The sequence below is a fragment of the Chroicocephalus ridibundus genome, chromosome 9, assembly GCF_963924245.1.
Source record: "Chroicocephalus ridibundus chromosome 9, bChrRid1.1, whole genome shotgun sequence".
NCBI classification, from domain to species: domain Eukaryota; kingdom Metazoa; phylum Chordata; class Aves; order Charadriiformes; family Laridae; genus Chroicocephalus; species Chroicocephalus ridibundus.
In genome coordinates, this window is record NC_086292.1 from 42,622,306 (window position 1) to 42,643,213 (window position 20,908).

Here is a 20,908-nt window from a genome sequence, read left to right on the forward strand (position 1 = left end):
CCCCCCTGCAAAGCATCTATTAAACAGATAAATTATTTTTTAAAGGACAAATGCATTTATTATCCAATAGAGCCATGACTATCTCTATGGTGTTCTACCAGAGAAGGCAAAGGGAAGACAAAATGACAATCCAGGAGTTTGTCATGTTTCAAAGAATCCTTGTATCTGTTTTTAAGCAATCTGCGTTCTCCATCCATGCCATAGCACCCTCTGCTGCTCCCGTGGCCAAATAACCTCTAACCAGCTCGCAGCATCTGCCCATTTACGTAGTCAGTACTGCAGATACACAGTCAGTCTCGGCACTTAAACATCAATATTTCAGACAGAAAGGGACAGACATGCACACATCCTTTAAAGGGAGATCTCCTTCCAGAGAAAGACATATAACGGGCTCTGAAAAGGCAGTGACTGTCCTTAACAGAACCGCACTGTCTGCAAAGTCTCCCCTGAGAAATGAGAATGCCAAGTAATGAAAAGCAACTGTTATTTGTATTAATTTAGGCATTTCTGGGACACCAGATATTTTCTACCAGTCTTTACATGCACAAGCTTATGACTTCTTCAGCTTCTATATAAGAAAAAGAAATTACGGAGTAAACTATTACTGCATTAAAGAAAAGGACAGAGTCTGTCAATAGGAAGTACAACACAAACCAAAAGCTGAACGACAGAAAGACAAATGAAATCCAGGAGGAGGAACCAGCAGTGAGCAGAGGTGAAGAGCCTCCTAGCCATGAAATAAAGCCAAAGCCATCAGACTGATACAGAGACCAGACACCCAGTGCCTTCAGTGCCACAAACATCCTTCCTCCAGGGAAGCGCTTTTAAAGCCAGCACCCACCAGAAAGTTCATCTCCTCTCTACAACTTGCAAGGATGAAAAGTAACATACAAAACCATGATCGTTTTGGCCTTTGTTATAGAAATATAGACAGAACTAACCAAAGAGAGGAACAACTACTTTTGGTGTAAATTATAACTCAGGGTAAACTGATACTGTTCGGTAATAAAAGATCTGATATGTTATTATCTGTGAATAAACACAAAGCCTTGTTAGAGATAAGACCTAGAACAGACTTTTATATTCTATGATCTAAAATATTCTTCAGCCTTTAGACATACAGGACAGATTTTCACAAGCTTGACAACTTGTGATTTCAGCTGAAGTGCACTGGTGCCAGGAAAGCTTTTGGGTGTCCAAGCCAGAGCCCACTGCAGAAGTCCCACCAGAAGAGACGTGGTACCCCCAGAATACCGTACCTCTGAACCGAGGAACCCATGGGGCCGCCTAACGCCTGCGTACCTGAAAAAGATTGGAGGGGTGACATGTTAGCCTGCAATCTTAGCCCACTGATTTTAAAAACATAGCTTGCATATTTGGATGGTTCAAGAGGAAGGGGAAATGTTTTCCAGAAGTGAGTGTTTAGAATAGATTTCATGTGCTCAGGATAAAGCCTGTTCCCTGTATCCTTAGGTGCACTCAAATTAGATGCTGAGGTGAAAGCCTGCTTAGTATTTTTATCGTTCTTCTCTATTAAGCAAAGGATGTGCATCGGTTAAATTTGCTGGTAAATCAGGGTATCTGAATCAGAACTGCCAATTCAATGACAATAGGTATAAATGAGAATCATTCTGCCACAAAGCGTTTATTTATACACCACTAGAAAGAATCTATTGTACAACACATCCGGGTTTCATGTAGAAAACTTTTCTGCTCGATAAAATTATAGTTCATTTTCCCATCAAAATCCTGAAGCACTTCATAAAGAGTACAGGAAACAAGGGGAGCCTTATTCTGTTTTCCACGAAACATTACCAGCCTAGGGCTTAGTCACACAACAGTATGCTTGAGGAAAGTCTGATTTTCGACACGAAGCTGAAGCCCTGCCAACGACAAATTCTCTTTATACCACAAGAAACCTGCTTGCACAATGTGTTTGGAGCAGATGAGGTAGCTGATAACATTTACCAGAACCATCGAAGAATACTGAAAAATCACAATCCAGAGGAGAGAGGGCTCTCTCCAGAGCAACTGGGCTTGCCAGGATTCCACAGACCCCTCACTACAAGCACTGTTTAAAGTTCTATCTGAAGTTCAAGAAGCGGCATGACTGATCATCTTATTAGGCTTCTGCACATACACTGTAAGAAAAACAGCACTTTGGCTTCAAATTGTGTTAACATATTAAAGCTATGGGCGAACGCAAAAGAGCCACTTGACGTCAGAGGCAAAGATGGTCCTCTGTCCAAAAGCAGTAAGCGCATTAGGAAAAACTGGGCATACAATGTTATGCCTTATTAATCTAAAATACACATTTTCCTAACCACTGATTCAAGTGTCAGCACAGCCTGAGACAGAAATATCACTTCATATTGAGAAACTAAATACAGGCACACCCCACTACCTAATCCCTGCTTGGAGATCCCTGTTAATATCTTCTTGCAAAATCTTTCATCTAATTAATGATCTATTCCAAATACATCCAAGTTACTAATACTGTAACATATATCAAATGATGTCTACTATTCAATTTCCTGGCTGTGCTAGGTTTTTGCACAATCTCTACTACCTAAGCGCCTAACATCTCGCAAGTAATTTACAGACTCCTAACTCCCTGGTTAACACTCCAGTGACTCTGGTTCACGTTTCAGCTCTAGTTTGCTTTTAAAATGGGTTAAGCCTCCTTAGTCTTTCCTTTTTTTCCTAATAGATTCATCAGTTTGATCGGATTTAAGTATTTTCACAAGCCTTTTTGTTTCTTTGCAGCTAACATAAGAAATATGAACTAATGCTGAATCAAGAGCTGTAATAATTTGATATTTGTGACTTTTTCAACACCTTGAGAAAGCACATTGCATGGGAACTTGAATTATGTACTATTTATCTTTTACTGCAATAGTGGTTTATCTTTAAAATGGGGGATTCTGGACACTGGCAGGCAAAATGGATCCAGACAAAAATCAAGGTGAAAACCTGTTTATGATTTCATATATTAGTTTAGAATATAACATTGTATGGTCAACATTCTGCTGCAAGCTATAAAGCCCAAGAAGATGAGCCTAGAACAGCACACATGTTCTCACCTTCAGGGCTTTCTTTTGGGTAGAGGGAGGCAAATAAGGTGTATTTCCATAATTTGTGTGTTTGCTATCATGACGAGGTTCAAAACTGAAATGCAATAACTGATTTCACAGCCCGCAAAAGAAGTTAGTTCTGCTCAAAGGCCAGGACTGCTATCTATGTCCAATGAATCTGGGCTAACAGCCACATTTCAGTGTACTTAACTGAACACCCTTTAAACATCACCCACCTAAATTATTTCCTATGCCAGCTGGACTTGAAATAATTCACCAAGATCCATTATGCAGAAACCAGCAGCTGGACTAGGATATTGCAAACAAAAGAAACCAGCTTACAACTCCTTAATGCTGTCAGTAATTAAACTTCTCCGGGTCAAGAAATCCGAAGGCTTCACGATAATTGTCTAAAATGCACAGACTGGCTTGTCCAGCCATCTGAAATCCACATCTTAAATATAAAATATTTATATATATCAACATAATATCAAAAACCCTGCAACTAATTCTCCATACTCTAGAGAAAAAGAGGCATGGAGATGTTGAGGAACGGTAACTGAAACGCAAGTGCTATCTCAATGCTAACACATCCATCCTCTCTTGAGAAATGAACCCTGAAGAAGATGGGGAAAAAATAAAACTGGTCTGGGATTACTACATGAAAAATGCCCACTGCCAAAGCAGTCTGACGAATAGCTGTGGCTAAACCAACCTTTATATAAAAGTCACCACAGTACCCTCAAATATGAGGGAATAAAACACATGTAAAGAAAGCAGCATTTTTGTTTGAGACAATATCTGACATTACTTTAAATGCTCATCGGTAACAGCAGCACTGTTGAGGGAGGGAAAACAATACTGGCTAACAGAAATACCCCCCAAAATTGCTGTATCCTAGCCTTACTATTACGAATTACTTAACTGGTTGGATGCTTTAAATGAAAAAAAAAATAAAACACAAACAAACAAACAAAAACCACAACCAAAAAACCCAACTGAAAAACCAAATCCACCAAGAAATTTAGCTAAGAATACTTTTTACCGTGGGAGCATGACATCAACACGGAGCTGCGTGTTTGCAGCTCAGTTTGTGGGGACTGTGAATTGTGAGTTTTGTTAAAGGCAGATGAGAAGGACAGAGAAAAAGGAAAGGAGGAAGGAGCTTAAATGTGGAAGTGGATAGTATCACACATGGGCAAAGCCCAGGACTTTCTTGTAGGAAGGGTCAAACCCACAGTGAAGACTGGGAATGGAAAGGAGGAGAATTTAGATACCTACAACACGAATGGTGTGGGGATTTTTTAAATTCAAGAAGCAACCAAAATCCCTTGGACTGGAAAGCAATTTCCCCCATCCCAGTATGAACACAAGGGATGTGGGCTAGTTTCCCTGCAAATCTTTGATTTGAACCAACTAATGCAGCCGCTCTGAATTTTCTCTTTAGCTAGAGAATTATCTGTTCTGGTTTATTTCAACAGTCTAATAAAACATGCTTAAGAAATAGGAAGCATTTGCAATTATCTTTGATAAGCCTATTAAAAAAAAACCAAGAGGAGTCTAAATTACTTTAATTCAATCTACTGCCTTAGTTGGGTTTCTTTTAGCAATAGAGATTGCAGGAGGAAAAAAGGCTACCACATAACACTCGCCTGTTTCCCAAAAAACCTATTCTGATTATAGTATCAGGTCCTAGATATGAACACCTTGACCGTGTAAGGTGTTTGGCTGCAATGTATGCTTTTTGCGCAGTAGGGAAACTGCAAAGTTGTGACCAAGATTTTCAGAATTTTATATCAGGGCTTCTCTCCTCTTCTCCTGCTTCCATCGAGCAATGTACTCATTCTCACCTATGGAGGGCAAGGATCTAGCTCTTCTGTTAACTCCGTGCACTGCAACAATCTCAAGACAGGTATTTTGGTTTTAATAAAAAGGTATCGACTACATTGCTGGTCAGAGTGGCAGATGATGTTATTTGCACACGGATACAGACCAAAACTACCCAGATGAGATGTGATGGTGCTGATGGACCATCTTGTAGGTTATAATCCTTTTGGATTATAATCCTTTTATTCTGCCAGTAGTTAGTATTCAGATACAGGACTATGAAAATGCTGTTAGACATCATGCAATGGAAAAGTTGCTTCAGTGTTTGCAAGGTGAAACTTCAAGGTCTAAAGCAGAAAACCAGATTTCCCTTTGTTTCCACCCATAATGGCTGCAATGCACAGAAAACCGTTACTTACTATCCAACTCCTCCTCCTCATCACTGGAAGAAGAGCCAATAGAAAAGAGAGTTTTAGACTTAGGAATGAGTGGAGAGATGCTGAAGGAGAAGGAGATCCGTCTCGATGGTCGAGTCCGGCCCTGGGCTGAGAAGTGGGTTAACAGCAGACATTAGAGCATGCTTGAAAATGCATTTAATAATAAAAAGGAGAGGAAAGCGGCCAAAGCAAACTAAAACCAAAGCAAAGGAAATGTCTGCAAAGCAGCTGGCTTCAGAAAAGGCACAAGAAACAAAGATTGAGAACGTGCAAATTCCAGAGAATGCAGGTTTCAGAGGATGCAGGTCTCACTGCATGCACCAGTCGAGGTTCAAAGCTTTCTTATCTTTGCTGTCATCTTCTTAAAGGAACTCTTATTGAAGACTTACAGGTGGAACAGTTATTTTCCCAAACAGAATACCAACAATTTAGTGGATTTCTGGACAAAGGGCATCTGATTCACTGAGATAACTGCCAGGGAATCAAACTAGAACAAGATATTTGTCTAATGGTGCTTTTTGCAGTTAAATGACACCAAAGCTGCTGGGTATAGCAAGGATACTTTATCTGAAGTGTTAACTTTATTTACCTAGGGAGGTTCTTGCTACTTCTACCTCTTAAAAAACCAACACCATTTTGGTAATGTTATGCCCTTAAAAGCTTCCAACTTTAAAATGGAGAGACCTAAATTTCCTTTCTTTTCTTCTCCAAAATAGAAAAAAAAAAAAAGAGCATTTCTTCTCCTGCCTTCTTCTAAAACTCACAGTCCTTATTATAAAGAAACTGCCTAATCATGAGAAAAGCCCCTTTGCACCCTCTCCTGTCCTTGCCTGGAAGAAGTCTACCAAACACAGTGCCAAACTCAGCAATCAGTCTTTGACATCAAATCTCTCATTATCAGCAGGATAACGACAACAAGTTCAATCATCTTTTCTCAGACATGTTACTGCTCTGCCTTCTGCTTATTTCAATTTGTGAAGTTATATTTATCTTCCAGTACTATGCACTTTTCCAGGAATTCCTGCTATTTGTTCATGCCCTCATCTGCAAACTTTGCAAATTAAAAGGGTTTACTGTAATTCCTGTTTAAAAATAATTTATTTTTAAGAGCAGCTCTTGCATAGCAGCAGCTTTGCAACAATTCTTTATAAGTACAATCTTCTCTGAAAAGAGATGCAGGAGCCAGCTAGCCACTCTGAACTGAAATTGCTACACAGCCTCCTACGGAGATGCCCAAAGGCTGTATTTCCCAAACCTTCTCATCATACAACCACAGGTAGAGATGTTTGAGCTGTGACCTGACCAGTGTCAGGTTGCTGGATACCCATCGTTCACATCAGTGTGAGTCCTCGGGAAAGATGACTGGGACAGGACGGGGCAAACTCTGCCCCTGGACAGGTCTGACCTAAGGGTCCTACACTGAACATCTACATTAAACATCTCCAGCACATATATTCAGGCACTTTTAAGTCACTCCATGCCATGGATAAATCAATCTGCTTGCACAATAGGGAAAAGAGGCTAAAGACTTCATCAGCATTAAACTTCCAAGAGAAAGAAGTAGCAATTATTGCTCTCTTTGAACAGAACACGTCCTTTCAGCCACATACAAAGAGAATTTTTTGTATTCCTGATACAACTGAATTCAGAATATAAAAATACTATCCAAGGAATATCCAATGCAATGCAAGCAATGCAAAGCAAACTCCCCTCAAATTTTCCTTCAGCCATTAGTCATAAATGCCAATTGCCTAGAGGCGATTTGACTAAAATTATGCACACACTTTTCCAACGTAAGCAGAACAACCCTAGAGGGACCCAATGAAAGGCACTGAAATGGAAGAATTCTTAGCAAGATTCATGCACTAATTTTGTTTAGACTGCCTTTCAAAGGAGTTGTTCTAGTGTCCCAGACCTGAAGAACATGACTAGGCAACACTGCTTTCTTCTGTAGTCTACTGTCTATTTAGACTAAAAGTCAAGATGAACAATAATACTTTACTGTAAATAGAACCACCTCCTCCAGCACAGTTCAATTCAACTTCCATTTCAGTGGTTTTATTTATAGCAGTTCCTGGCTTTATAACAATGCTCCACACTGGAAATTTGCTATTCCAAAGCCCAAAGCAGTCTTCCGAGTACTCCAGCCAACAGCTCTTGTGACCTCCCTCTATAAAATGCTGAAGGATTAACAGTTGTGAATGGCCACAGCAGCTCTTGGAACATCTGAGACATCAGATGGAGTGCGGGTTAGAAATTCAGTCTTGGAAATTGCTCCTGCCTCAGTACATATGACAATAAATGGGAAAAATAAGAGAAAGCCCTCCATATGTTTATTCATTTGGATTTGGTTTTTGAAGCTTTTGTGCAGAACATGTTGCTTTCTTCCCATTCAGAGACATTTGCAGGGATCAGATAATTTTTTTTAAACACTTACCGCAAAATTATGCAAGTGTAATGAAGAATTAAACTTTTCCTAAAATTCACCTTCATGAAATCAAGAATTTATTCTTGCATAACTCTGCAGTGTTCTGCTGTAATAAAGTAAGTGTCAAACCTAGGTGATACAAGGGAGTTTATACACCAAGACCTTGTAAAAGGCACTAAGCTGCTTCACATGGACTTACGGTCACAACTCAAGTAACACTATTCCTCTTTCAAAGTGACTGAGGAAGAATGAAGTCATTTACTTAAGTTTCCAAAGTCAGGGAAGTGTCAGAGTTGGGAAGAGAATCCATGACCTAAATCTTCAAGGTGAGTAATCCTTTTGGATGCTCACATCAACTGCCTCAAATGCATCGATTTTCAGAAACCACCTTCCTATAAAAATGAGGCCCTTCTGAGGTGTTGCAAATTAAGTACTGAGAAAATAAATCTCACAGAAGCGTTAGTAATTTTTAACTTCAGTGTCCAAAACTCACAGACATCCGCCTCAAAGCAGACTAACCCTGCTATTTCTTCCACAGCCCCTCTGGAAAACGTACTGCACCTTCTCTTTTCCCTCTCTCTCAATGAGACCATTGTGGCTAGGCCGACCCTAGAAGAAGACGGGATAATCAAACCGGTTTATCACCGTCTCAGGCCTTGATGGCATTTTTAAGGTGGGTCATAAGAGAGAGAAGAGCAGGAAGGTGGCAAGTTGTCCGATCCCAAGATACAGGCACAAATCCTCCGCTGTCATAAGCCCCCCACCATGGGCCTGAGGGAAAGTCTCAAGGGAGGGAGTTGGAGATGAGCCTCAGCCGTCCAGGCTCTCTCAGCCACCAAGAGCGTTTTTCTGGGAGCTACCTGAGTTATTTACGGTGTCTGGTTAGCAACTGGATGCAATGCCAATAAATTGGTTGCTTCAAAAAAAAATAATGAAGGCCTTCAGCCCAAGGAGGAAAGAGGGTGCGCCACTACCCAGAGCAGGAGCCAGTCTCTTCACAGGACAGATCTGGCAGTGTTTTGGTTACCGTTGCTGGGGGACACATACGTTAGGCCACGTGCTTATTAATCATGGAAGAACGATGGCAAAGAATTTAAAAACATCTCCTGTAAAGCATAATCTCTGTGAGCTTCCTCCAGCAAGCCTCCTACTTGAATAAAAAGCCTTCCTTAAAAACACCTTTCCCTTGTTCAGCTTTGCAAGGAAGAAACGTGTTAATAAAGAGCAAAAGATCAGAGGCCATCACTGATTAACAAGACGTGATCTAAAATGTCAATACTGTTTCTGGCTGGCAATTAACAGAATGAAAACACGTGTAACGTGGCCCTTCCTAAGCACATCCAGCTGCAGCCTTCTGAATGACTTTTTCAGCTGAAAGAATCAATTCAGTCAAGTTTCAAAATTAAGTGCTTGTTATCGCTTCAATTAAGCTAAACTGAAAAATTTCACCTAATCATCTTTTTTTTTTTTTTCCAGAAATGAGATTCAATAAATTACACCCAACTGCCCCAAAATATTTCACTCAAAATAAACAGCAACATTTCCCCAATGCGACAAAGCCATGGATTCTCAAGTTTTCACATACCAACTTCCAAAAAAATCCAGAAGCAGGAAAATAAGACTTCAAGTGTAATTTACCTCAACATCAAAGGAAGGAATCCTGAAAGGATGCCAAATTCAAACTGCCAAATTCTTTTTTTTAAATAACAATCTCAATAAATCATTGTTTTTGTACCAGTAATCTAATTAAGAAAAAAACAAACAAACTCAACACAACTGGAAATACCAGGGATACACAAATATGGATCTAAACCAAATGCATTCTCCCTTTCCACCCACAATTCTATGCAGCAGTGAAACATATATTTCACATAATATAGGAAAGCAAGAGCAGGTATGAGCAAATTCTGCCTTGGGAAGGTAGCAAGATACACTTAATAATACACATGACAGAATGGATAAGGATAAGGGAAAATTGCGTTACTCACTGTCCAGCACTGGTTTACTAATTGACAACAGAGACATAGATTTGGTCAGTGGAGATGAAACAGCGGAAGAACAGAAATTAAATCCTTGCGGCTGTGATGTTTGATGCCTCTGCAGAACAGAAAATAACCACACTCAGCAAATATGTCAAGCACGACAGCACCATCCCAGCTACATCCCAGCTACAGCTCAGTGCTCATGTTTATTGAAATTCTCACTTTCAAACAGCAGAAAATTGAAACGATCCCGCTTTGAGGTAATAGGTGAGAAATGCAAGGACCACAAAAAATGCAAACGGTGTCGCACAGGTGAAATGCAACATTTTCTTTTGTCTTTTAGGTGTAAGACAAACAGAGACTCTGGCTGCTTGATTTTCTTGCAAGATATGACAAGACGGATATTGTTAACTGGCTGATGGCCACTGAAATTACTGCTGTGATTCCAACTCCTCAGCATAACTAGACTGTGGTTCCACCACATGGCAAAAAAATCTTATGCTTAACAGTGTGCTCCCCCAAAATGCTGTTCCTCAAAGCAAGAGAAGACATAAGAACCTTGACAAAACAGCTCTTACAGGCCAGATCTTGTAAGACCCATTTACTGCCTTGATGTACGGCAGTGACTCTAGGAGGTTAACAGACTGGCTGGCTAATGACTCTGGCATAAACCCAGAAAATACTATGGCTGAAACTTCAGACTCAGAAATCCAGGGTATTTATAGCATTTAAGACTATAATTGCTTCTTTAATAAAAATAAGCAGAGACTCTCACAATATTGTGGCCCATCTGTCCTTAATAGCTATCACAGACTTCTGCTCTACAGTAGAGATCACTCTAAATTCTCTTAATATGCAATTAACATTTTGCTTAACTGTTGCTTAAATAATAAACCTTTTGATTCTGGTTACCCCTATGAAAGAAAAAAAAAATTATTTTCCTCCTATGATATGAAAATAACCTGTAAACTTTAACAGATAAATTACTACTTAGTACTTGTGTGCATTACATGTCTGCAAAAGGCAGCATAAGCATTAATTGTGGAAGCCTTACAACACCTGCCATTAATAGTATCGCTATATCCATGCTAAAAAGTTAACAACTTTTACATGATTACTTATGCAATCAGGGGAAGAAAAATGGGAAATTTCTTTTCTCCACCCTAAGGCTTCACCCATCAACCACATTGCCCCAAAGAACCAAGCAGCAAATTTAAGACAGGGGAAACTTCTCTGTGTTAAAGACGGAAGACTTCAATATTACATATACAGGGTGGAAGCCTTCACAGGGAAACTGTGTCTTGGGAAAATGACTTCAAAACATTGATGTAGCATTTTCTAGAAATCTAACAATAGTCGGACAGCTTTACCTGGTGATCGTAGTCTCTGATTTCCCCTTGCTCAAGTTCTTCAGAGAGCAAGACCAGGGACCCGCACTGATTGCTGGCAAGTGGACTCCGTCTGAGGTCTTTGGAGCTCAGAGAAGAAGCCTCCAAGTTTGTAGAAGGCTTCTTGTTTTCACCAGAGTCGCCAGCAAGACCTTCTAGGCTGTAACTGAAGAGAAATCATGGAGGTTAGATCCTGACAAACTCTTAGGGACTGGTATTTTTCAGCAACCAGCACCTTCAAGTGTAAAACACAAGGCAGTCACTAACTGGATTGTGTAGGGAAACGCTGATGTTATTCCTCAGCGTGTCACTTCTCAACAACCAAGTGCAGACAGCAGCGGAGGAATTTCTATTTTCTTCATAACTAATATAGCAGCATCTTTGTGTCTCTAATGAGACACAGTAGGTGCTTGAGAACAACCATTCAAACTCTTGGTCAATGGGCTTTCCCACTTTTTTTTGCTCCTCCTCCTTGAACGGTGCACAAGAAAATCTAGAAACACCTCTTCTGAAGATTTTGGTATTTCCACATATTCTCTTTGCTAACTTTTTATTAGGTTATCCCTGGGAATAAAGGCACCCAAATTAAACTACCTTGTATAGTGCAGTGCTGCCTGTCCTGGACCTCCACCTCTCCCAGCAGCCGCAAAACCAGCTCTGGGCTGCGTGTAATGTTCATCTCTGCAGACACATCCTCTGAATCTGTTTAGCACTTGCCACTGCACAAAGCTTCAGCACTGATAAAGTCCTTCTTTCTGCCAAAGCTGGTTTCTTTTTGTCCTCTTCTCTCCGTTTTTTTTTAAATTATTATTTTATTTTATTATTTTATTCAATAGATGTTGTCTCCATCAGCCAATCAACCCAATTTTATCATTTGCTGATGAAGCTAGGTCTGTCAAGTGGACCCAGACATAATCACTCAAAGCTAAACAATATTCCAAACTTTTGCTTTTGGAATTGATAGTAATAAAAGCTTTGGCCAACCTCTGTAGAGGTTCCCACCTCCACAAAACAATCCCGCTTTCACATGTGACTAGTTCCATCTCACCTTTCTTGGCCCTGACATTCTGCTTCTGACCCTCCTGCTCCTCATACCCTAACACTGACAGACCCACTGCAATGCCAGTCTGGGTTAACGTGCAAGTTTTACAGATTCACCTCTTGGTACACCAGCACTACTCCATATTCGACTTTATGCACACAAAATCCTGCTAGCTTGAAGCAGGGCCTACCCTGGATGTATATCCCAACTTGAGGATAATCGTGACATCTAAGTAGACAACAAGCTGACATATAAGCAAACGAAAGGGAGAACACGCTAAAGATTGTACAGATTACTTAAGCAACCAGAGGAGCTTTTAATTCAGGTAGACTTGCATAGTAGTGATTAATGTTCTGCATTACTTTAGAAGCATTAAGTGGCTGATAAATATGCATCTTCGAAGTAAAAATTGCATTAAACCTTAAATAAGAAGATTTAGTAAATTTTTTAAGCCTTTTTTCATGGTAGTTAATGAGAAAGAAGACTGGTTGAGGCATTTACAATTGAATCTGCTTTAGGAAGATTTTGACTCAACAATGGATATCAACAGCAGGCATTATAAAGTTTATTCTAAAACACCTGCAAAGAGAAATCAGTCTCATTTCTACCAATTGCTTACAGCAAAAGAGATTTTTTTTCTTGCGTCCAGAGGTGATAACAATGATGTTTCATAGTACAGAAAAAAACCCCCACGTAGTTTGTTGTGACACAAACAGCTCAAACCTGCAAATGTTAGCCTATAAAATAGTCATCAGTGGATGGTAGTGTTCTGTAATTTGTCGGTCAGGCTATACAGACCAAATGTAATTAAATCTGTAACAGGAAGGAGAGATTAACTTCTTTCTCAATATCTAGTCTTCAGAAAGAGAGTTTAATAGCTTTACCCACAACCAGCACCAACTGCCAGAAGGAAGCTTTGAAGCTTTAAAATCTGGGGGACTGGCTTCCAGGCAATATCAGGTGAAGATCTTACCTGAAAGTATCAATCCCGACTCTGGGACTTTCTACGGAAGATGCAAGCTTTGAGTGCCTGGGAAATTTTCATCTGTGGCTATTAGATTCATTTTACACAGAAAGTTTTACACAATTAGCCTCTTTGAAAAAAACCCCAGATCTTTCAATTTACAAAGAGCAAATCTGTATAAACTTAAATCCTTTAGGAGATCCGTCCAGAACAAAGCGGCGATGAATCACATTAACTCTTGGTTTGATTCTTTGGCTGTCACAATTATCATTATGATCATTGCTGCGGAAAACACACGCCTTAAAATCATCACAGAATAGAGCAGCTCAAACCAACAGTGCAGCTTCTTGAATGCTCGAGGCCAATGAAAAGCAGCCACCACCTCCACCTGCACCCCAGTTCAGAAGACCCGTTCCCAAGACTAATTGCTGAAAAAGCAGACGAAGCAAACAAACATGTGCACGCTTCAGCCAGAGCAGCAGCGGAAAAGGCGATGCACGAAAAGCTGACGACAGGCTGTTTGCAGTGCTCCTTTGCTGCTGCTGTACGTTTATTTATACCATACCTTCTACAAGTAAAGTCAGGACCCATGGCAATGAACTGTACGCCAGAGGGACACCAGCTCAAACTAGGAACATCAAAAGAGGCAAAGAAAGGAAAAGGGCTGTGATTATTGGATTGTTACGGAACAGGGGAATGTTGAAAGACTCTCACTCTTGCATATCTTAAAAAAAAAAAACAAAACACCAACAAACTCAGAAATAATGCAGTAGCTACTATATATTTGTGGCTGCCAGAACACGCCAGAATGCCCCAAGTGACCGAGGTTACCACGGAACGGGCAGCAGGACAGCCCACGCTTCCCCCAAACCAATCCCATCGGCAAGCATATAACGTCCTGGAGAAACTGCTCCTTGCACGGAGAGAAGTTTTGGGGGAAAACAGGGCTGAAACACACCAAAGCCAATTTTGCATAAGTAATCGCACACAGCCATTGTGTTAGTAATGATTAGTATTTTTCTGGTACTTCTCATCCGCAAATCAGAAAAAGAATCCCTTACAGATATTGAATTGTTTAAGTCCCCTCCATACAAGTATTAATAACCTCAGGCTACACTTGGGAAAAATAAGGAGAGAGTTACATCCTTAAATGCTGCACAGCAAATCAGTGAAAGAGGCTGGAAGAAAAAAAAAACAGGCTCATCTTACTGTTAACTTGGGATTAAATCAAGAGTCCTTCAAATAGTACTTTGACTAGAAAGCCTTTCAGCTCCTATACCCCAAGAATCCCAAGCTGCATTAGGAAAGATACAAGAACTGCAACTACAGAATGCAAATGTTTTGGTTGTTATTTTAAATACTGCTTTTGTTATTTTTTCCTCTATCAGCTCATGGCCCAATTGCAGGTTTCGCAGACAGAGAGAAATCAATCTTCTTGTCAGCTATGACACATAAAGGATCCCTAAATCCTGGAAAAGCTGTCCAGGAAACATATGTCGTCTGAAGGGAATTTTGCATCAGCACAGATCTGCAAGAGCAGCACTGCCCCAGTCCCGCTCCCAGGCCCTGGCCTGCGATCCACGCAAGGAGAGGACATGGCCAGAGCACGCTTTGCTCGAGGCCAGGAGCCTACAAAAAGGGCAGAACAAGTCTAAGCATCCCTGGGCCAGGATTTCTGAGTGTCAGAAGCCTCAGAGGGCACAGAGGAAGGTTTAAAGCCACTGACTGAATCATCTCCTGCCAAGTCCTTGTACAGTTTCCACACACAGTAGAACAGTGGAAACAGGAAGGGTTTGACGGTTGGTGTTCAAAGGTGGAGTTCAGATAATTGCTACCTGTTTTATTATGGATGTTAATTGGGCAAGGATACACCTGGAGTACCTGTGCTTTGCACCGCAAAGCTCCAGGTGTGCTTCACCAGTAGCTCTCAGCACAGCACCATAAGCATTCTTCATGAAGACATACCTTCCCACAACATGCCAATAATTCCAACTACTTCGTCATCATCCAACTAAACCATGGTGGCAGATGTAAAGTATTAGCGAGGGATGGGGAGACTAAATACTTGCTTGAGATCATAAAAGAACCAAGTCCTGGCCACAGTAAACCCATCTCCATCATACATCTCAGTCTGTACTCTCAGGCTTGGGTGCAGCCCCCAGCAAGTCAGTAAAACCTGCCTGGCAGAAAGTAGATGGAGGCTGAGAAAGTATCTCAAGGAAGGTATCATAACTGCTTCCCCAAGCCATCTGCTTGTGGCCCAAGACTACTGGGCTTGGCGGACCCTTGGAGCTATGCTTGTGTTGACTTGTTTGCAAAAGTCAGTAATTCTTGTGTGGTCACTTATCAATTGAAGGAGAGAGGATTTTCCTAGTTAAAGAAAAGATGCAACATTTACACTAGGTAGTTAAAAGATGCCTCCATTCCTGACCATTGCCGTGTTATAGTGACAATCCCTAAAGCTAAAAATGCAGGGAAAGGAAGCAGAAGAGGGAAGGAAAGGTGCCGTGCATAGATGTAGGAGGAAGCCTGGAAGCAATGGAAGGTCTCAAAGAAGGAAAAAGACCTTTTGGCAAGGGCTGTGGAAAGCAGTCTTATAGAATTACAATCCTGCTAGGAAACCACCCAGAATCTGTTGGCAACACCATAAAACCCGAACAAGATCAATGCAGAGGATGCAAAACCCCTTTTAGAGGAGACGACTTGGGGAGGGGGGATGAGCTATTATATACATCAGCCTGTGGGAGAGCATAAACTCTTGGAAATGGTTTCAGGCTGTTGCTCTGCAACTGGGGTGGGAGAGGATGATACCGAAATAGTTGGGAGGCCAGAGAAAAAAAAAAAAAAAAAAAACAAAAACGAGAGAATGCTTATGAAAGAATTGACACCCATTTCAGATATGACTAGGTATTTTAGGTTGCCTATTTAAGACATTTTCTTTATTCTGTGTGTAAGCTCAGTGTTTCAGGATATTATGACTCTAAACAGTAACACAGCTTCTACAGAGCAGCCTTAACAAACAACTGGTAAAAAGATGTTCATTTGCATGAGCACTGCACTACTTCCTCCAGAGCACAGAGTGATGCAAATAAAGTGGCTTCGTAGAAGTAAAGAAGCCAGTTCTTTCTTGTGGCTTTTTTTAAAAATTCTTTTTTAAGGGCCTCTCCTGAACTGTACAGCACTGCTCACATGGCCTCATTGATGCTGATGCACGGTAAGACACGGTGATTTTTTTGGTAATAACATCATGGTAACGTTTTTTCCACATGTGGAAGTATGGTAGTTTGTTTTCACACACACACATATAACCCCATCCATTTCAAGGGAAACACAATCCTGAGTTAACCTGCCACAGGAGAAGAGGTTGCAGGCGGTGGGAGATGAGAAGAGGTTGAACCACTGAAGGGAGAGGTTAAACTTAACTTTATCTGTTTAGCCTAGAAATGTGTAAGTGTGGACAGTCCATGTCTGCTCTGTCAAAAATTAAGTGTCCTACTTCATATGTTAATAGACAATGCAAAGGTTACGTGAGTGAAAATGCGTATCTGCATGATGGGTGAGGAACTGAAAGACTGCTATACTGAAGAAAAACACGCAAGGAAGTAAAGGAAAAACACGCTCCTTATTTTCTAATTTTAGGAAGATGGTTATAAAAAAGCAGCAAAAGAGCAAAATTAAAGCCATTTAATTCAACCAGCTGCAGATCTGCAGAGTATTCTCCAACTCCGAGATCGTGTCTGATGCATCCCCTCTCCCAGCAGCCCCCTCCTGCAAGTCTTGGCAGGAGTCTCTGACGTGCTTTAAATCCAAATTGCGCACATGCTCCCAGGTAAACATTAATTTTAATACAACTCCAAATCTTGCACGTGGCAAAGGCCAGTAAAATGATACCTGAGATTTCTCCAAGTTATTAACATATCCTGGAGAAAACGGCTTAAGCAAGTGCTCTGTGGGTCAGAAAAACTGCCCTGGGTCAGACTGGAGAGGGAAAGCAGCCAAGCGGGATGCAGAGCTCTAACGCCAACGCTTCCAGAGGTACTACAGGTTTACGAACATGACAGTATGGAGTTAGTAGACATTCAAAGGCAAAACAGTTAGTCACGTTTAGTTGGCTTTGTACCTTCTCCTATGAATGGGAGGCTTCTTTATACCATCCCCCAGAACTCGCATTGAACTGAAAATGAATCATGGAGAGTGGTCAGCAGCTTGAATGGAAGAAAAATGGAACAAATGGCAGCTGAAGGAATAATATCCCCAACACACGAACAACAGAGGGAATGGACGTACAGGGCAAACGACAAAATTAAATACTAAAGGAAGTGATGAGTCTCGTCTTTTCCTCCTCTGTCTTTTACAACTAAATCTGTTTTTTTTGGTAGTTTGGGTTTTTTTTGTACAGAAAGAAGGTTCCACGGATACTGACCAGATTGCAACTCAGCTGCTGCCAAAGCCAGGTCAGTTGAAAGTTTAGATAAGGACAAACTATTTGACAGAAGCTGTTAGCAACCGTCATTAAGCTCCAGTTTTGTGAAAAATCCTGGCATTTCTTTCCTTGGAACCAAATGTTAAAAACACTGCATCACTGTTGAAAGAAAAGCATTTCAAATCCACTGTGAATGTCAGGAATTAACTGAAGGATGAACATCCTTTTGTGTCAGCCTTGTTCGTTTTCTTTGTAATTTTTAATAGCAAAATGTAGACATGAGGATTATCCGTGAAATGCATTTGAGGAGAGAGGGGAAACGGAGGGGAACTGAGCATGTTTTCACATTTAATTTAAGACGATTATATTTTTTTTCTCATCTTCTCTGTGAACAAATTTTTACGCCTATGCCTCTTACAACAGAAAACATGTAACACTGGAAAAGACCAAATCCTACAAAAGACTGATTTATTTTTCCATAGGTTCTTTGCGTCCCATATCAGCAGCTCTATTTAAGCTTGATTTAGCTACCTTTGCCATCAGGGGAATGACTGTTTTTGGCATGGATGGGGGCTGGACCACGCTGTGAGCCCTTCATTGGGAAAGGAGGCATCTCTTCCAGCTTGGCTGACCACGCAGCTTGCCACCCCATTCCTCTTCCCGGCTGTGCAGCCCAGTTCTAATCCTTGGTTTTGGTGTCAATTACACTTTCTTTGGTTCGTTTTCTGCCCATTTAATGAGTGCGACCTGCTCGCCTATGGAGCAAAGCAGTGCCACGGGTGCCCAGAGGAGCAGAGGGAGCACAGACAAGGGGTGGCAGGTGGTGGGAGCAGCACAGGTCCTGCCCGTCAGCAGGACAAACCTTAGCTAAGGCTTGTGCTCCGTGTTACTTCACTTCAAAGGTTTGTAAAAGTCAAGTTACAATAAGGGCTGTTCTCCTTTAAATGGAAAACTATCTGCTGCACGTGAAATAAATGAATAAACAAACACTCCGAATTTAACTGATTTGTATGGAAATCACTTGTTTGGGCTTCACTTCCTCAGTATTTGTTGTTGCTCGCTAAGCAACCAGGCTCTCAACATCACAACAGCCACATATGAAAAGAACAAAGAAAAAACCCCACAAAACCAAATAATCCAAATTCCTTTGTAAGAGAGAGATAAAACCAAACAGGAATGAAATCAGCAGCAGAGACCCACCCAGCTTTTCTTTTTTAATTAACCTGTGTGACAGCTATGCTTATGTAGCGGCAGCTGTATCTAAGAACATATGAGAATAATTACTGTTCCTTTAAGTCAAATTTTCTTACATTTACAATGAATGTATTTTCCCATATCAGAAACAGCCTCCAAAGTCTGACGCAGGAGAATTTAACCCCATCTGTTAAGTGTTAGCAGTAATTGCCAGCTATGCAGTTTATTACCCTCAGAAATCCTTACATAACGGGTCCTACACTTAAAAATAAATCTCTCCAAATGAGTTTATGAGCTTATGGACTCATTCTGTCATAAACCTGCATGTATACCTTATGCTGACTCTTTTGTAGCTTTAAAAAGATAGGTATTACTTACTTTATTTAAAGATTACCTGGGGACCAGGAATGAAGCCAAAAAAAAGGTGCCAGTGGTAAACAAGAACAATAATAATAATAAAAACCTTCCACCCTACGCTTTTTAGAGGGTCCTGAATGTTTTTCAACACAGAAGGGTCTATGATATTCCTTTAGTGATACCACAGCTCCTAACGTGTAAAGGATGCATACATTTCTGATGGGTGGCTGCTGCCTCTCACTGGATTATCCAAATGTGTCAGTAACAATTTACCAGGAACTCGTTGTGAGTGGCCAGTTTTAATTTAATGGCATCACCAAATGCAACGGTTCCATTTATCTTAAAAGCAGAGCCATGGCCATGAAGACGGCAGCAGGCAGCCTGGAGAGCAGCACTGTGCTGCGCACCTGGGCTTGCAGCCTCCGTCAGCTGCAGGTCTGCGCTGGAGGGATGGGAGGATACGGCACCCCAACCCTGCTAAAACAACTGAAAGCATTAAAATGCATTAAAAACACTGGCCAAACTTCCATTGGTTTCAGAACACGCAGGGTTTGACCCCAAGCATCCGGCAGCCCAGATGCTGAACGGTGCAGAGCACGGCGGGGAACCTTACACCAGCTACTTTATTGGTGTGCATCTTGATTTATTTCATTGTGTTCCCCACTGAGATGGGGGGAAGCTGAGCACCTTTTCTTCACGCAGTCATTTTGCACCTGCATCTACACACTCACGTGGGTGTTACAACTCCCCCTCTTGTATCTTCTGAAAGAACAAATGGGAAAACTTCCCTTTTGACTCTTCCTGGGCACCACTGGGGACATCAGTGATGAGTTCAGTGGGTCTTACTGTCCATGAGAGACTGAGGTGGAACCAATTCCATGAAACAAGGACTCCCCATCTCACCACTGTGAGGAGCCTCTAAACAAGGACTACCCATCTCACCACTGCGAGGAGCCTCTACACCTTTTTTTAAAACCTTGGTGCCTGTGCTTTCTCTTAATACAATCAGAGCAATAATGGTCATGTTTATTTTGTGGTCAATTAACGCTCCAATAATTCCTTTAACAAAGACCTCCGTATAGAAAGGGATGGTGACATTTGAAAAGGAAGACCTGTCCCAAGGTAATTCTATTCGCCCTGGAAAGCTCAAGCGTACTGTAGGTATTAAGTACTTTAATCCTGAAAGTTAATTTAAAAAACAAACATACATACATAAGAAGATTGTCTTCATGTCTTTGAATGGAAAAGAAATAATCAGAAGTGACATCCTCAGTTTCCTGTTTTATCATGCCGAGTCTAAAACTTAGATAAATATGCATGAGTGGGTGCAAAGTAAATCAAAGCAGGTCTTCACTCACCTTCTCTGATTTATTTCTGCTTCGTTGGTGGCATTCTTCCCTGGCCCCCAACTATGTCGACGGAAAGGTGACAGTGGTCGCATGGAGTTTCGTAAGACGGAGGAATGAGTGGGAACATCTGTGATACTGTCCAGCTCCTCTTCCTTCTCTCCTCCCTCTGTGGCCACCATGTTGGTGCAGCTGCCATCCAGGCTGTGCCTGTCCTTGGGCTGGACAAAGTTCACTGTCGGCGGGAAGGGAAGGGACGTGTCGCTGCCCAGGGATGAGTTCCTCTCCAGGGACATAGTGTCATCTGCAGAGGAACTGGAGCTGGTGACATCGCATGCAGACTGCTCCTCTTCCGTTTGCTGTGGATAAGAAAAATTAAAAATATATTAAAGTAGAATCATAGACTGGTTTGGGTTGGAAGAGACCTTTAAAGATCATCTAGTCCA

At 41.2% G+C, this 20,908-nt stretch overlaps 1 protein-coding gene across 6 annotated transcripts in view; it reads right to left on the minus strand.

Annotated features, from left to right (window-relative positions):
• Positions 1-20,908, minus strand: part of AKAP13 (A-kinase anchoring protein 13) — a 224,436-nt gene that overhangs the window by 34,526 nt on the left and 169,002 nt on the right. For 3 of the 6 annotated variants that reach the window (XM_063345530.1, XM_063345531.1, XM_063345535.1), the window contains 7 exons: positions 20,475-20,821; positions 17,263-17,316; positions 13,708-13,770; positions 11,119-11,302; positions 9,755-9,863; positions 5,321-5,446; positions 1,260-1,302 (listed from right to left, as the gene is read on the minus strand). In XM_063345530.1, the coding sequence (XP_063201600.1) occupies positions 1,260-1,302; positions 5,321-5,446; positions 9,755-9,863; positions 11,119-11,302; positions 13,708-13,770; positions 17,263-17,316; positions 20,475-20,821 (926 nt within the window). The remainder of the gene's footprint in view (positions 1-1,259; positions 1,303-5,320; positions 5,447-9,754; positions 9,864-11,118; positions 11,303-13,707; positions 13,771-17,262; positions 17,317-20,474; positions 20,822-20,908) is intronic. The other 3 variants (XM_063345532.1, XM_063345536.1, XM_063345533.1) reach the window with 2 other exon arrangements.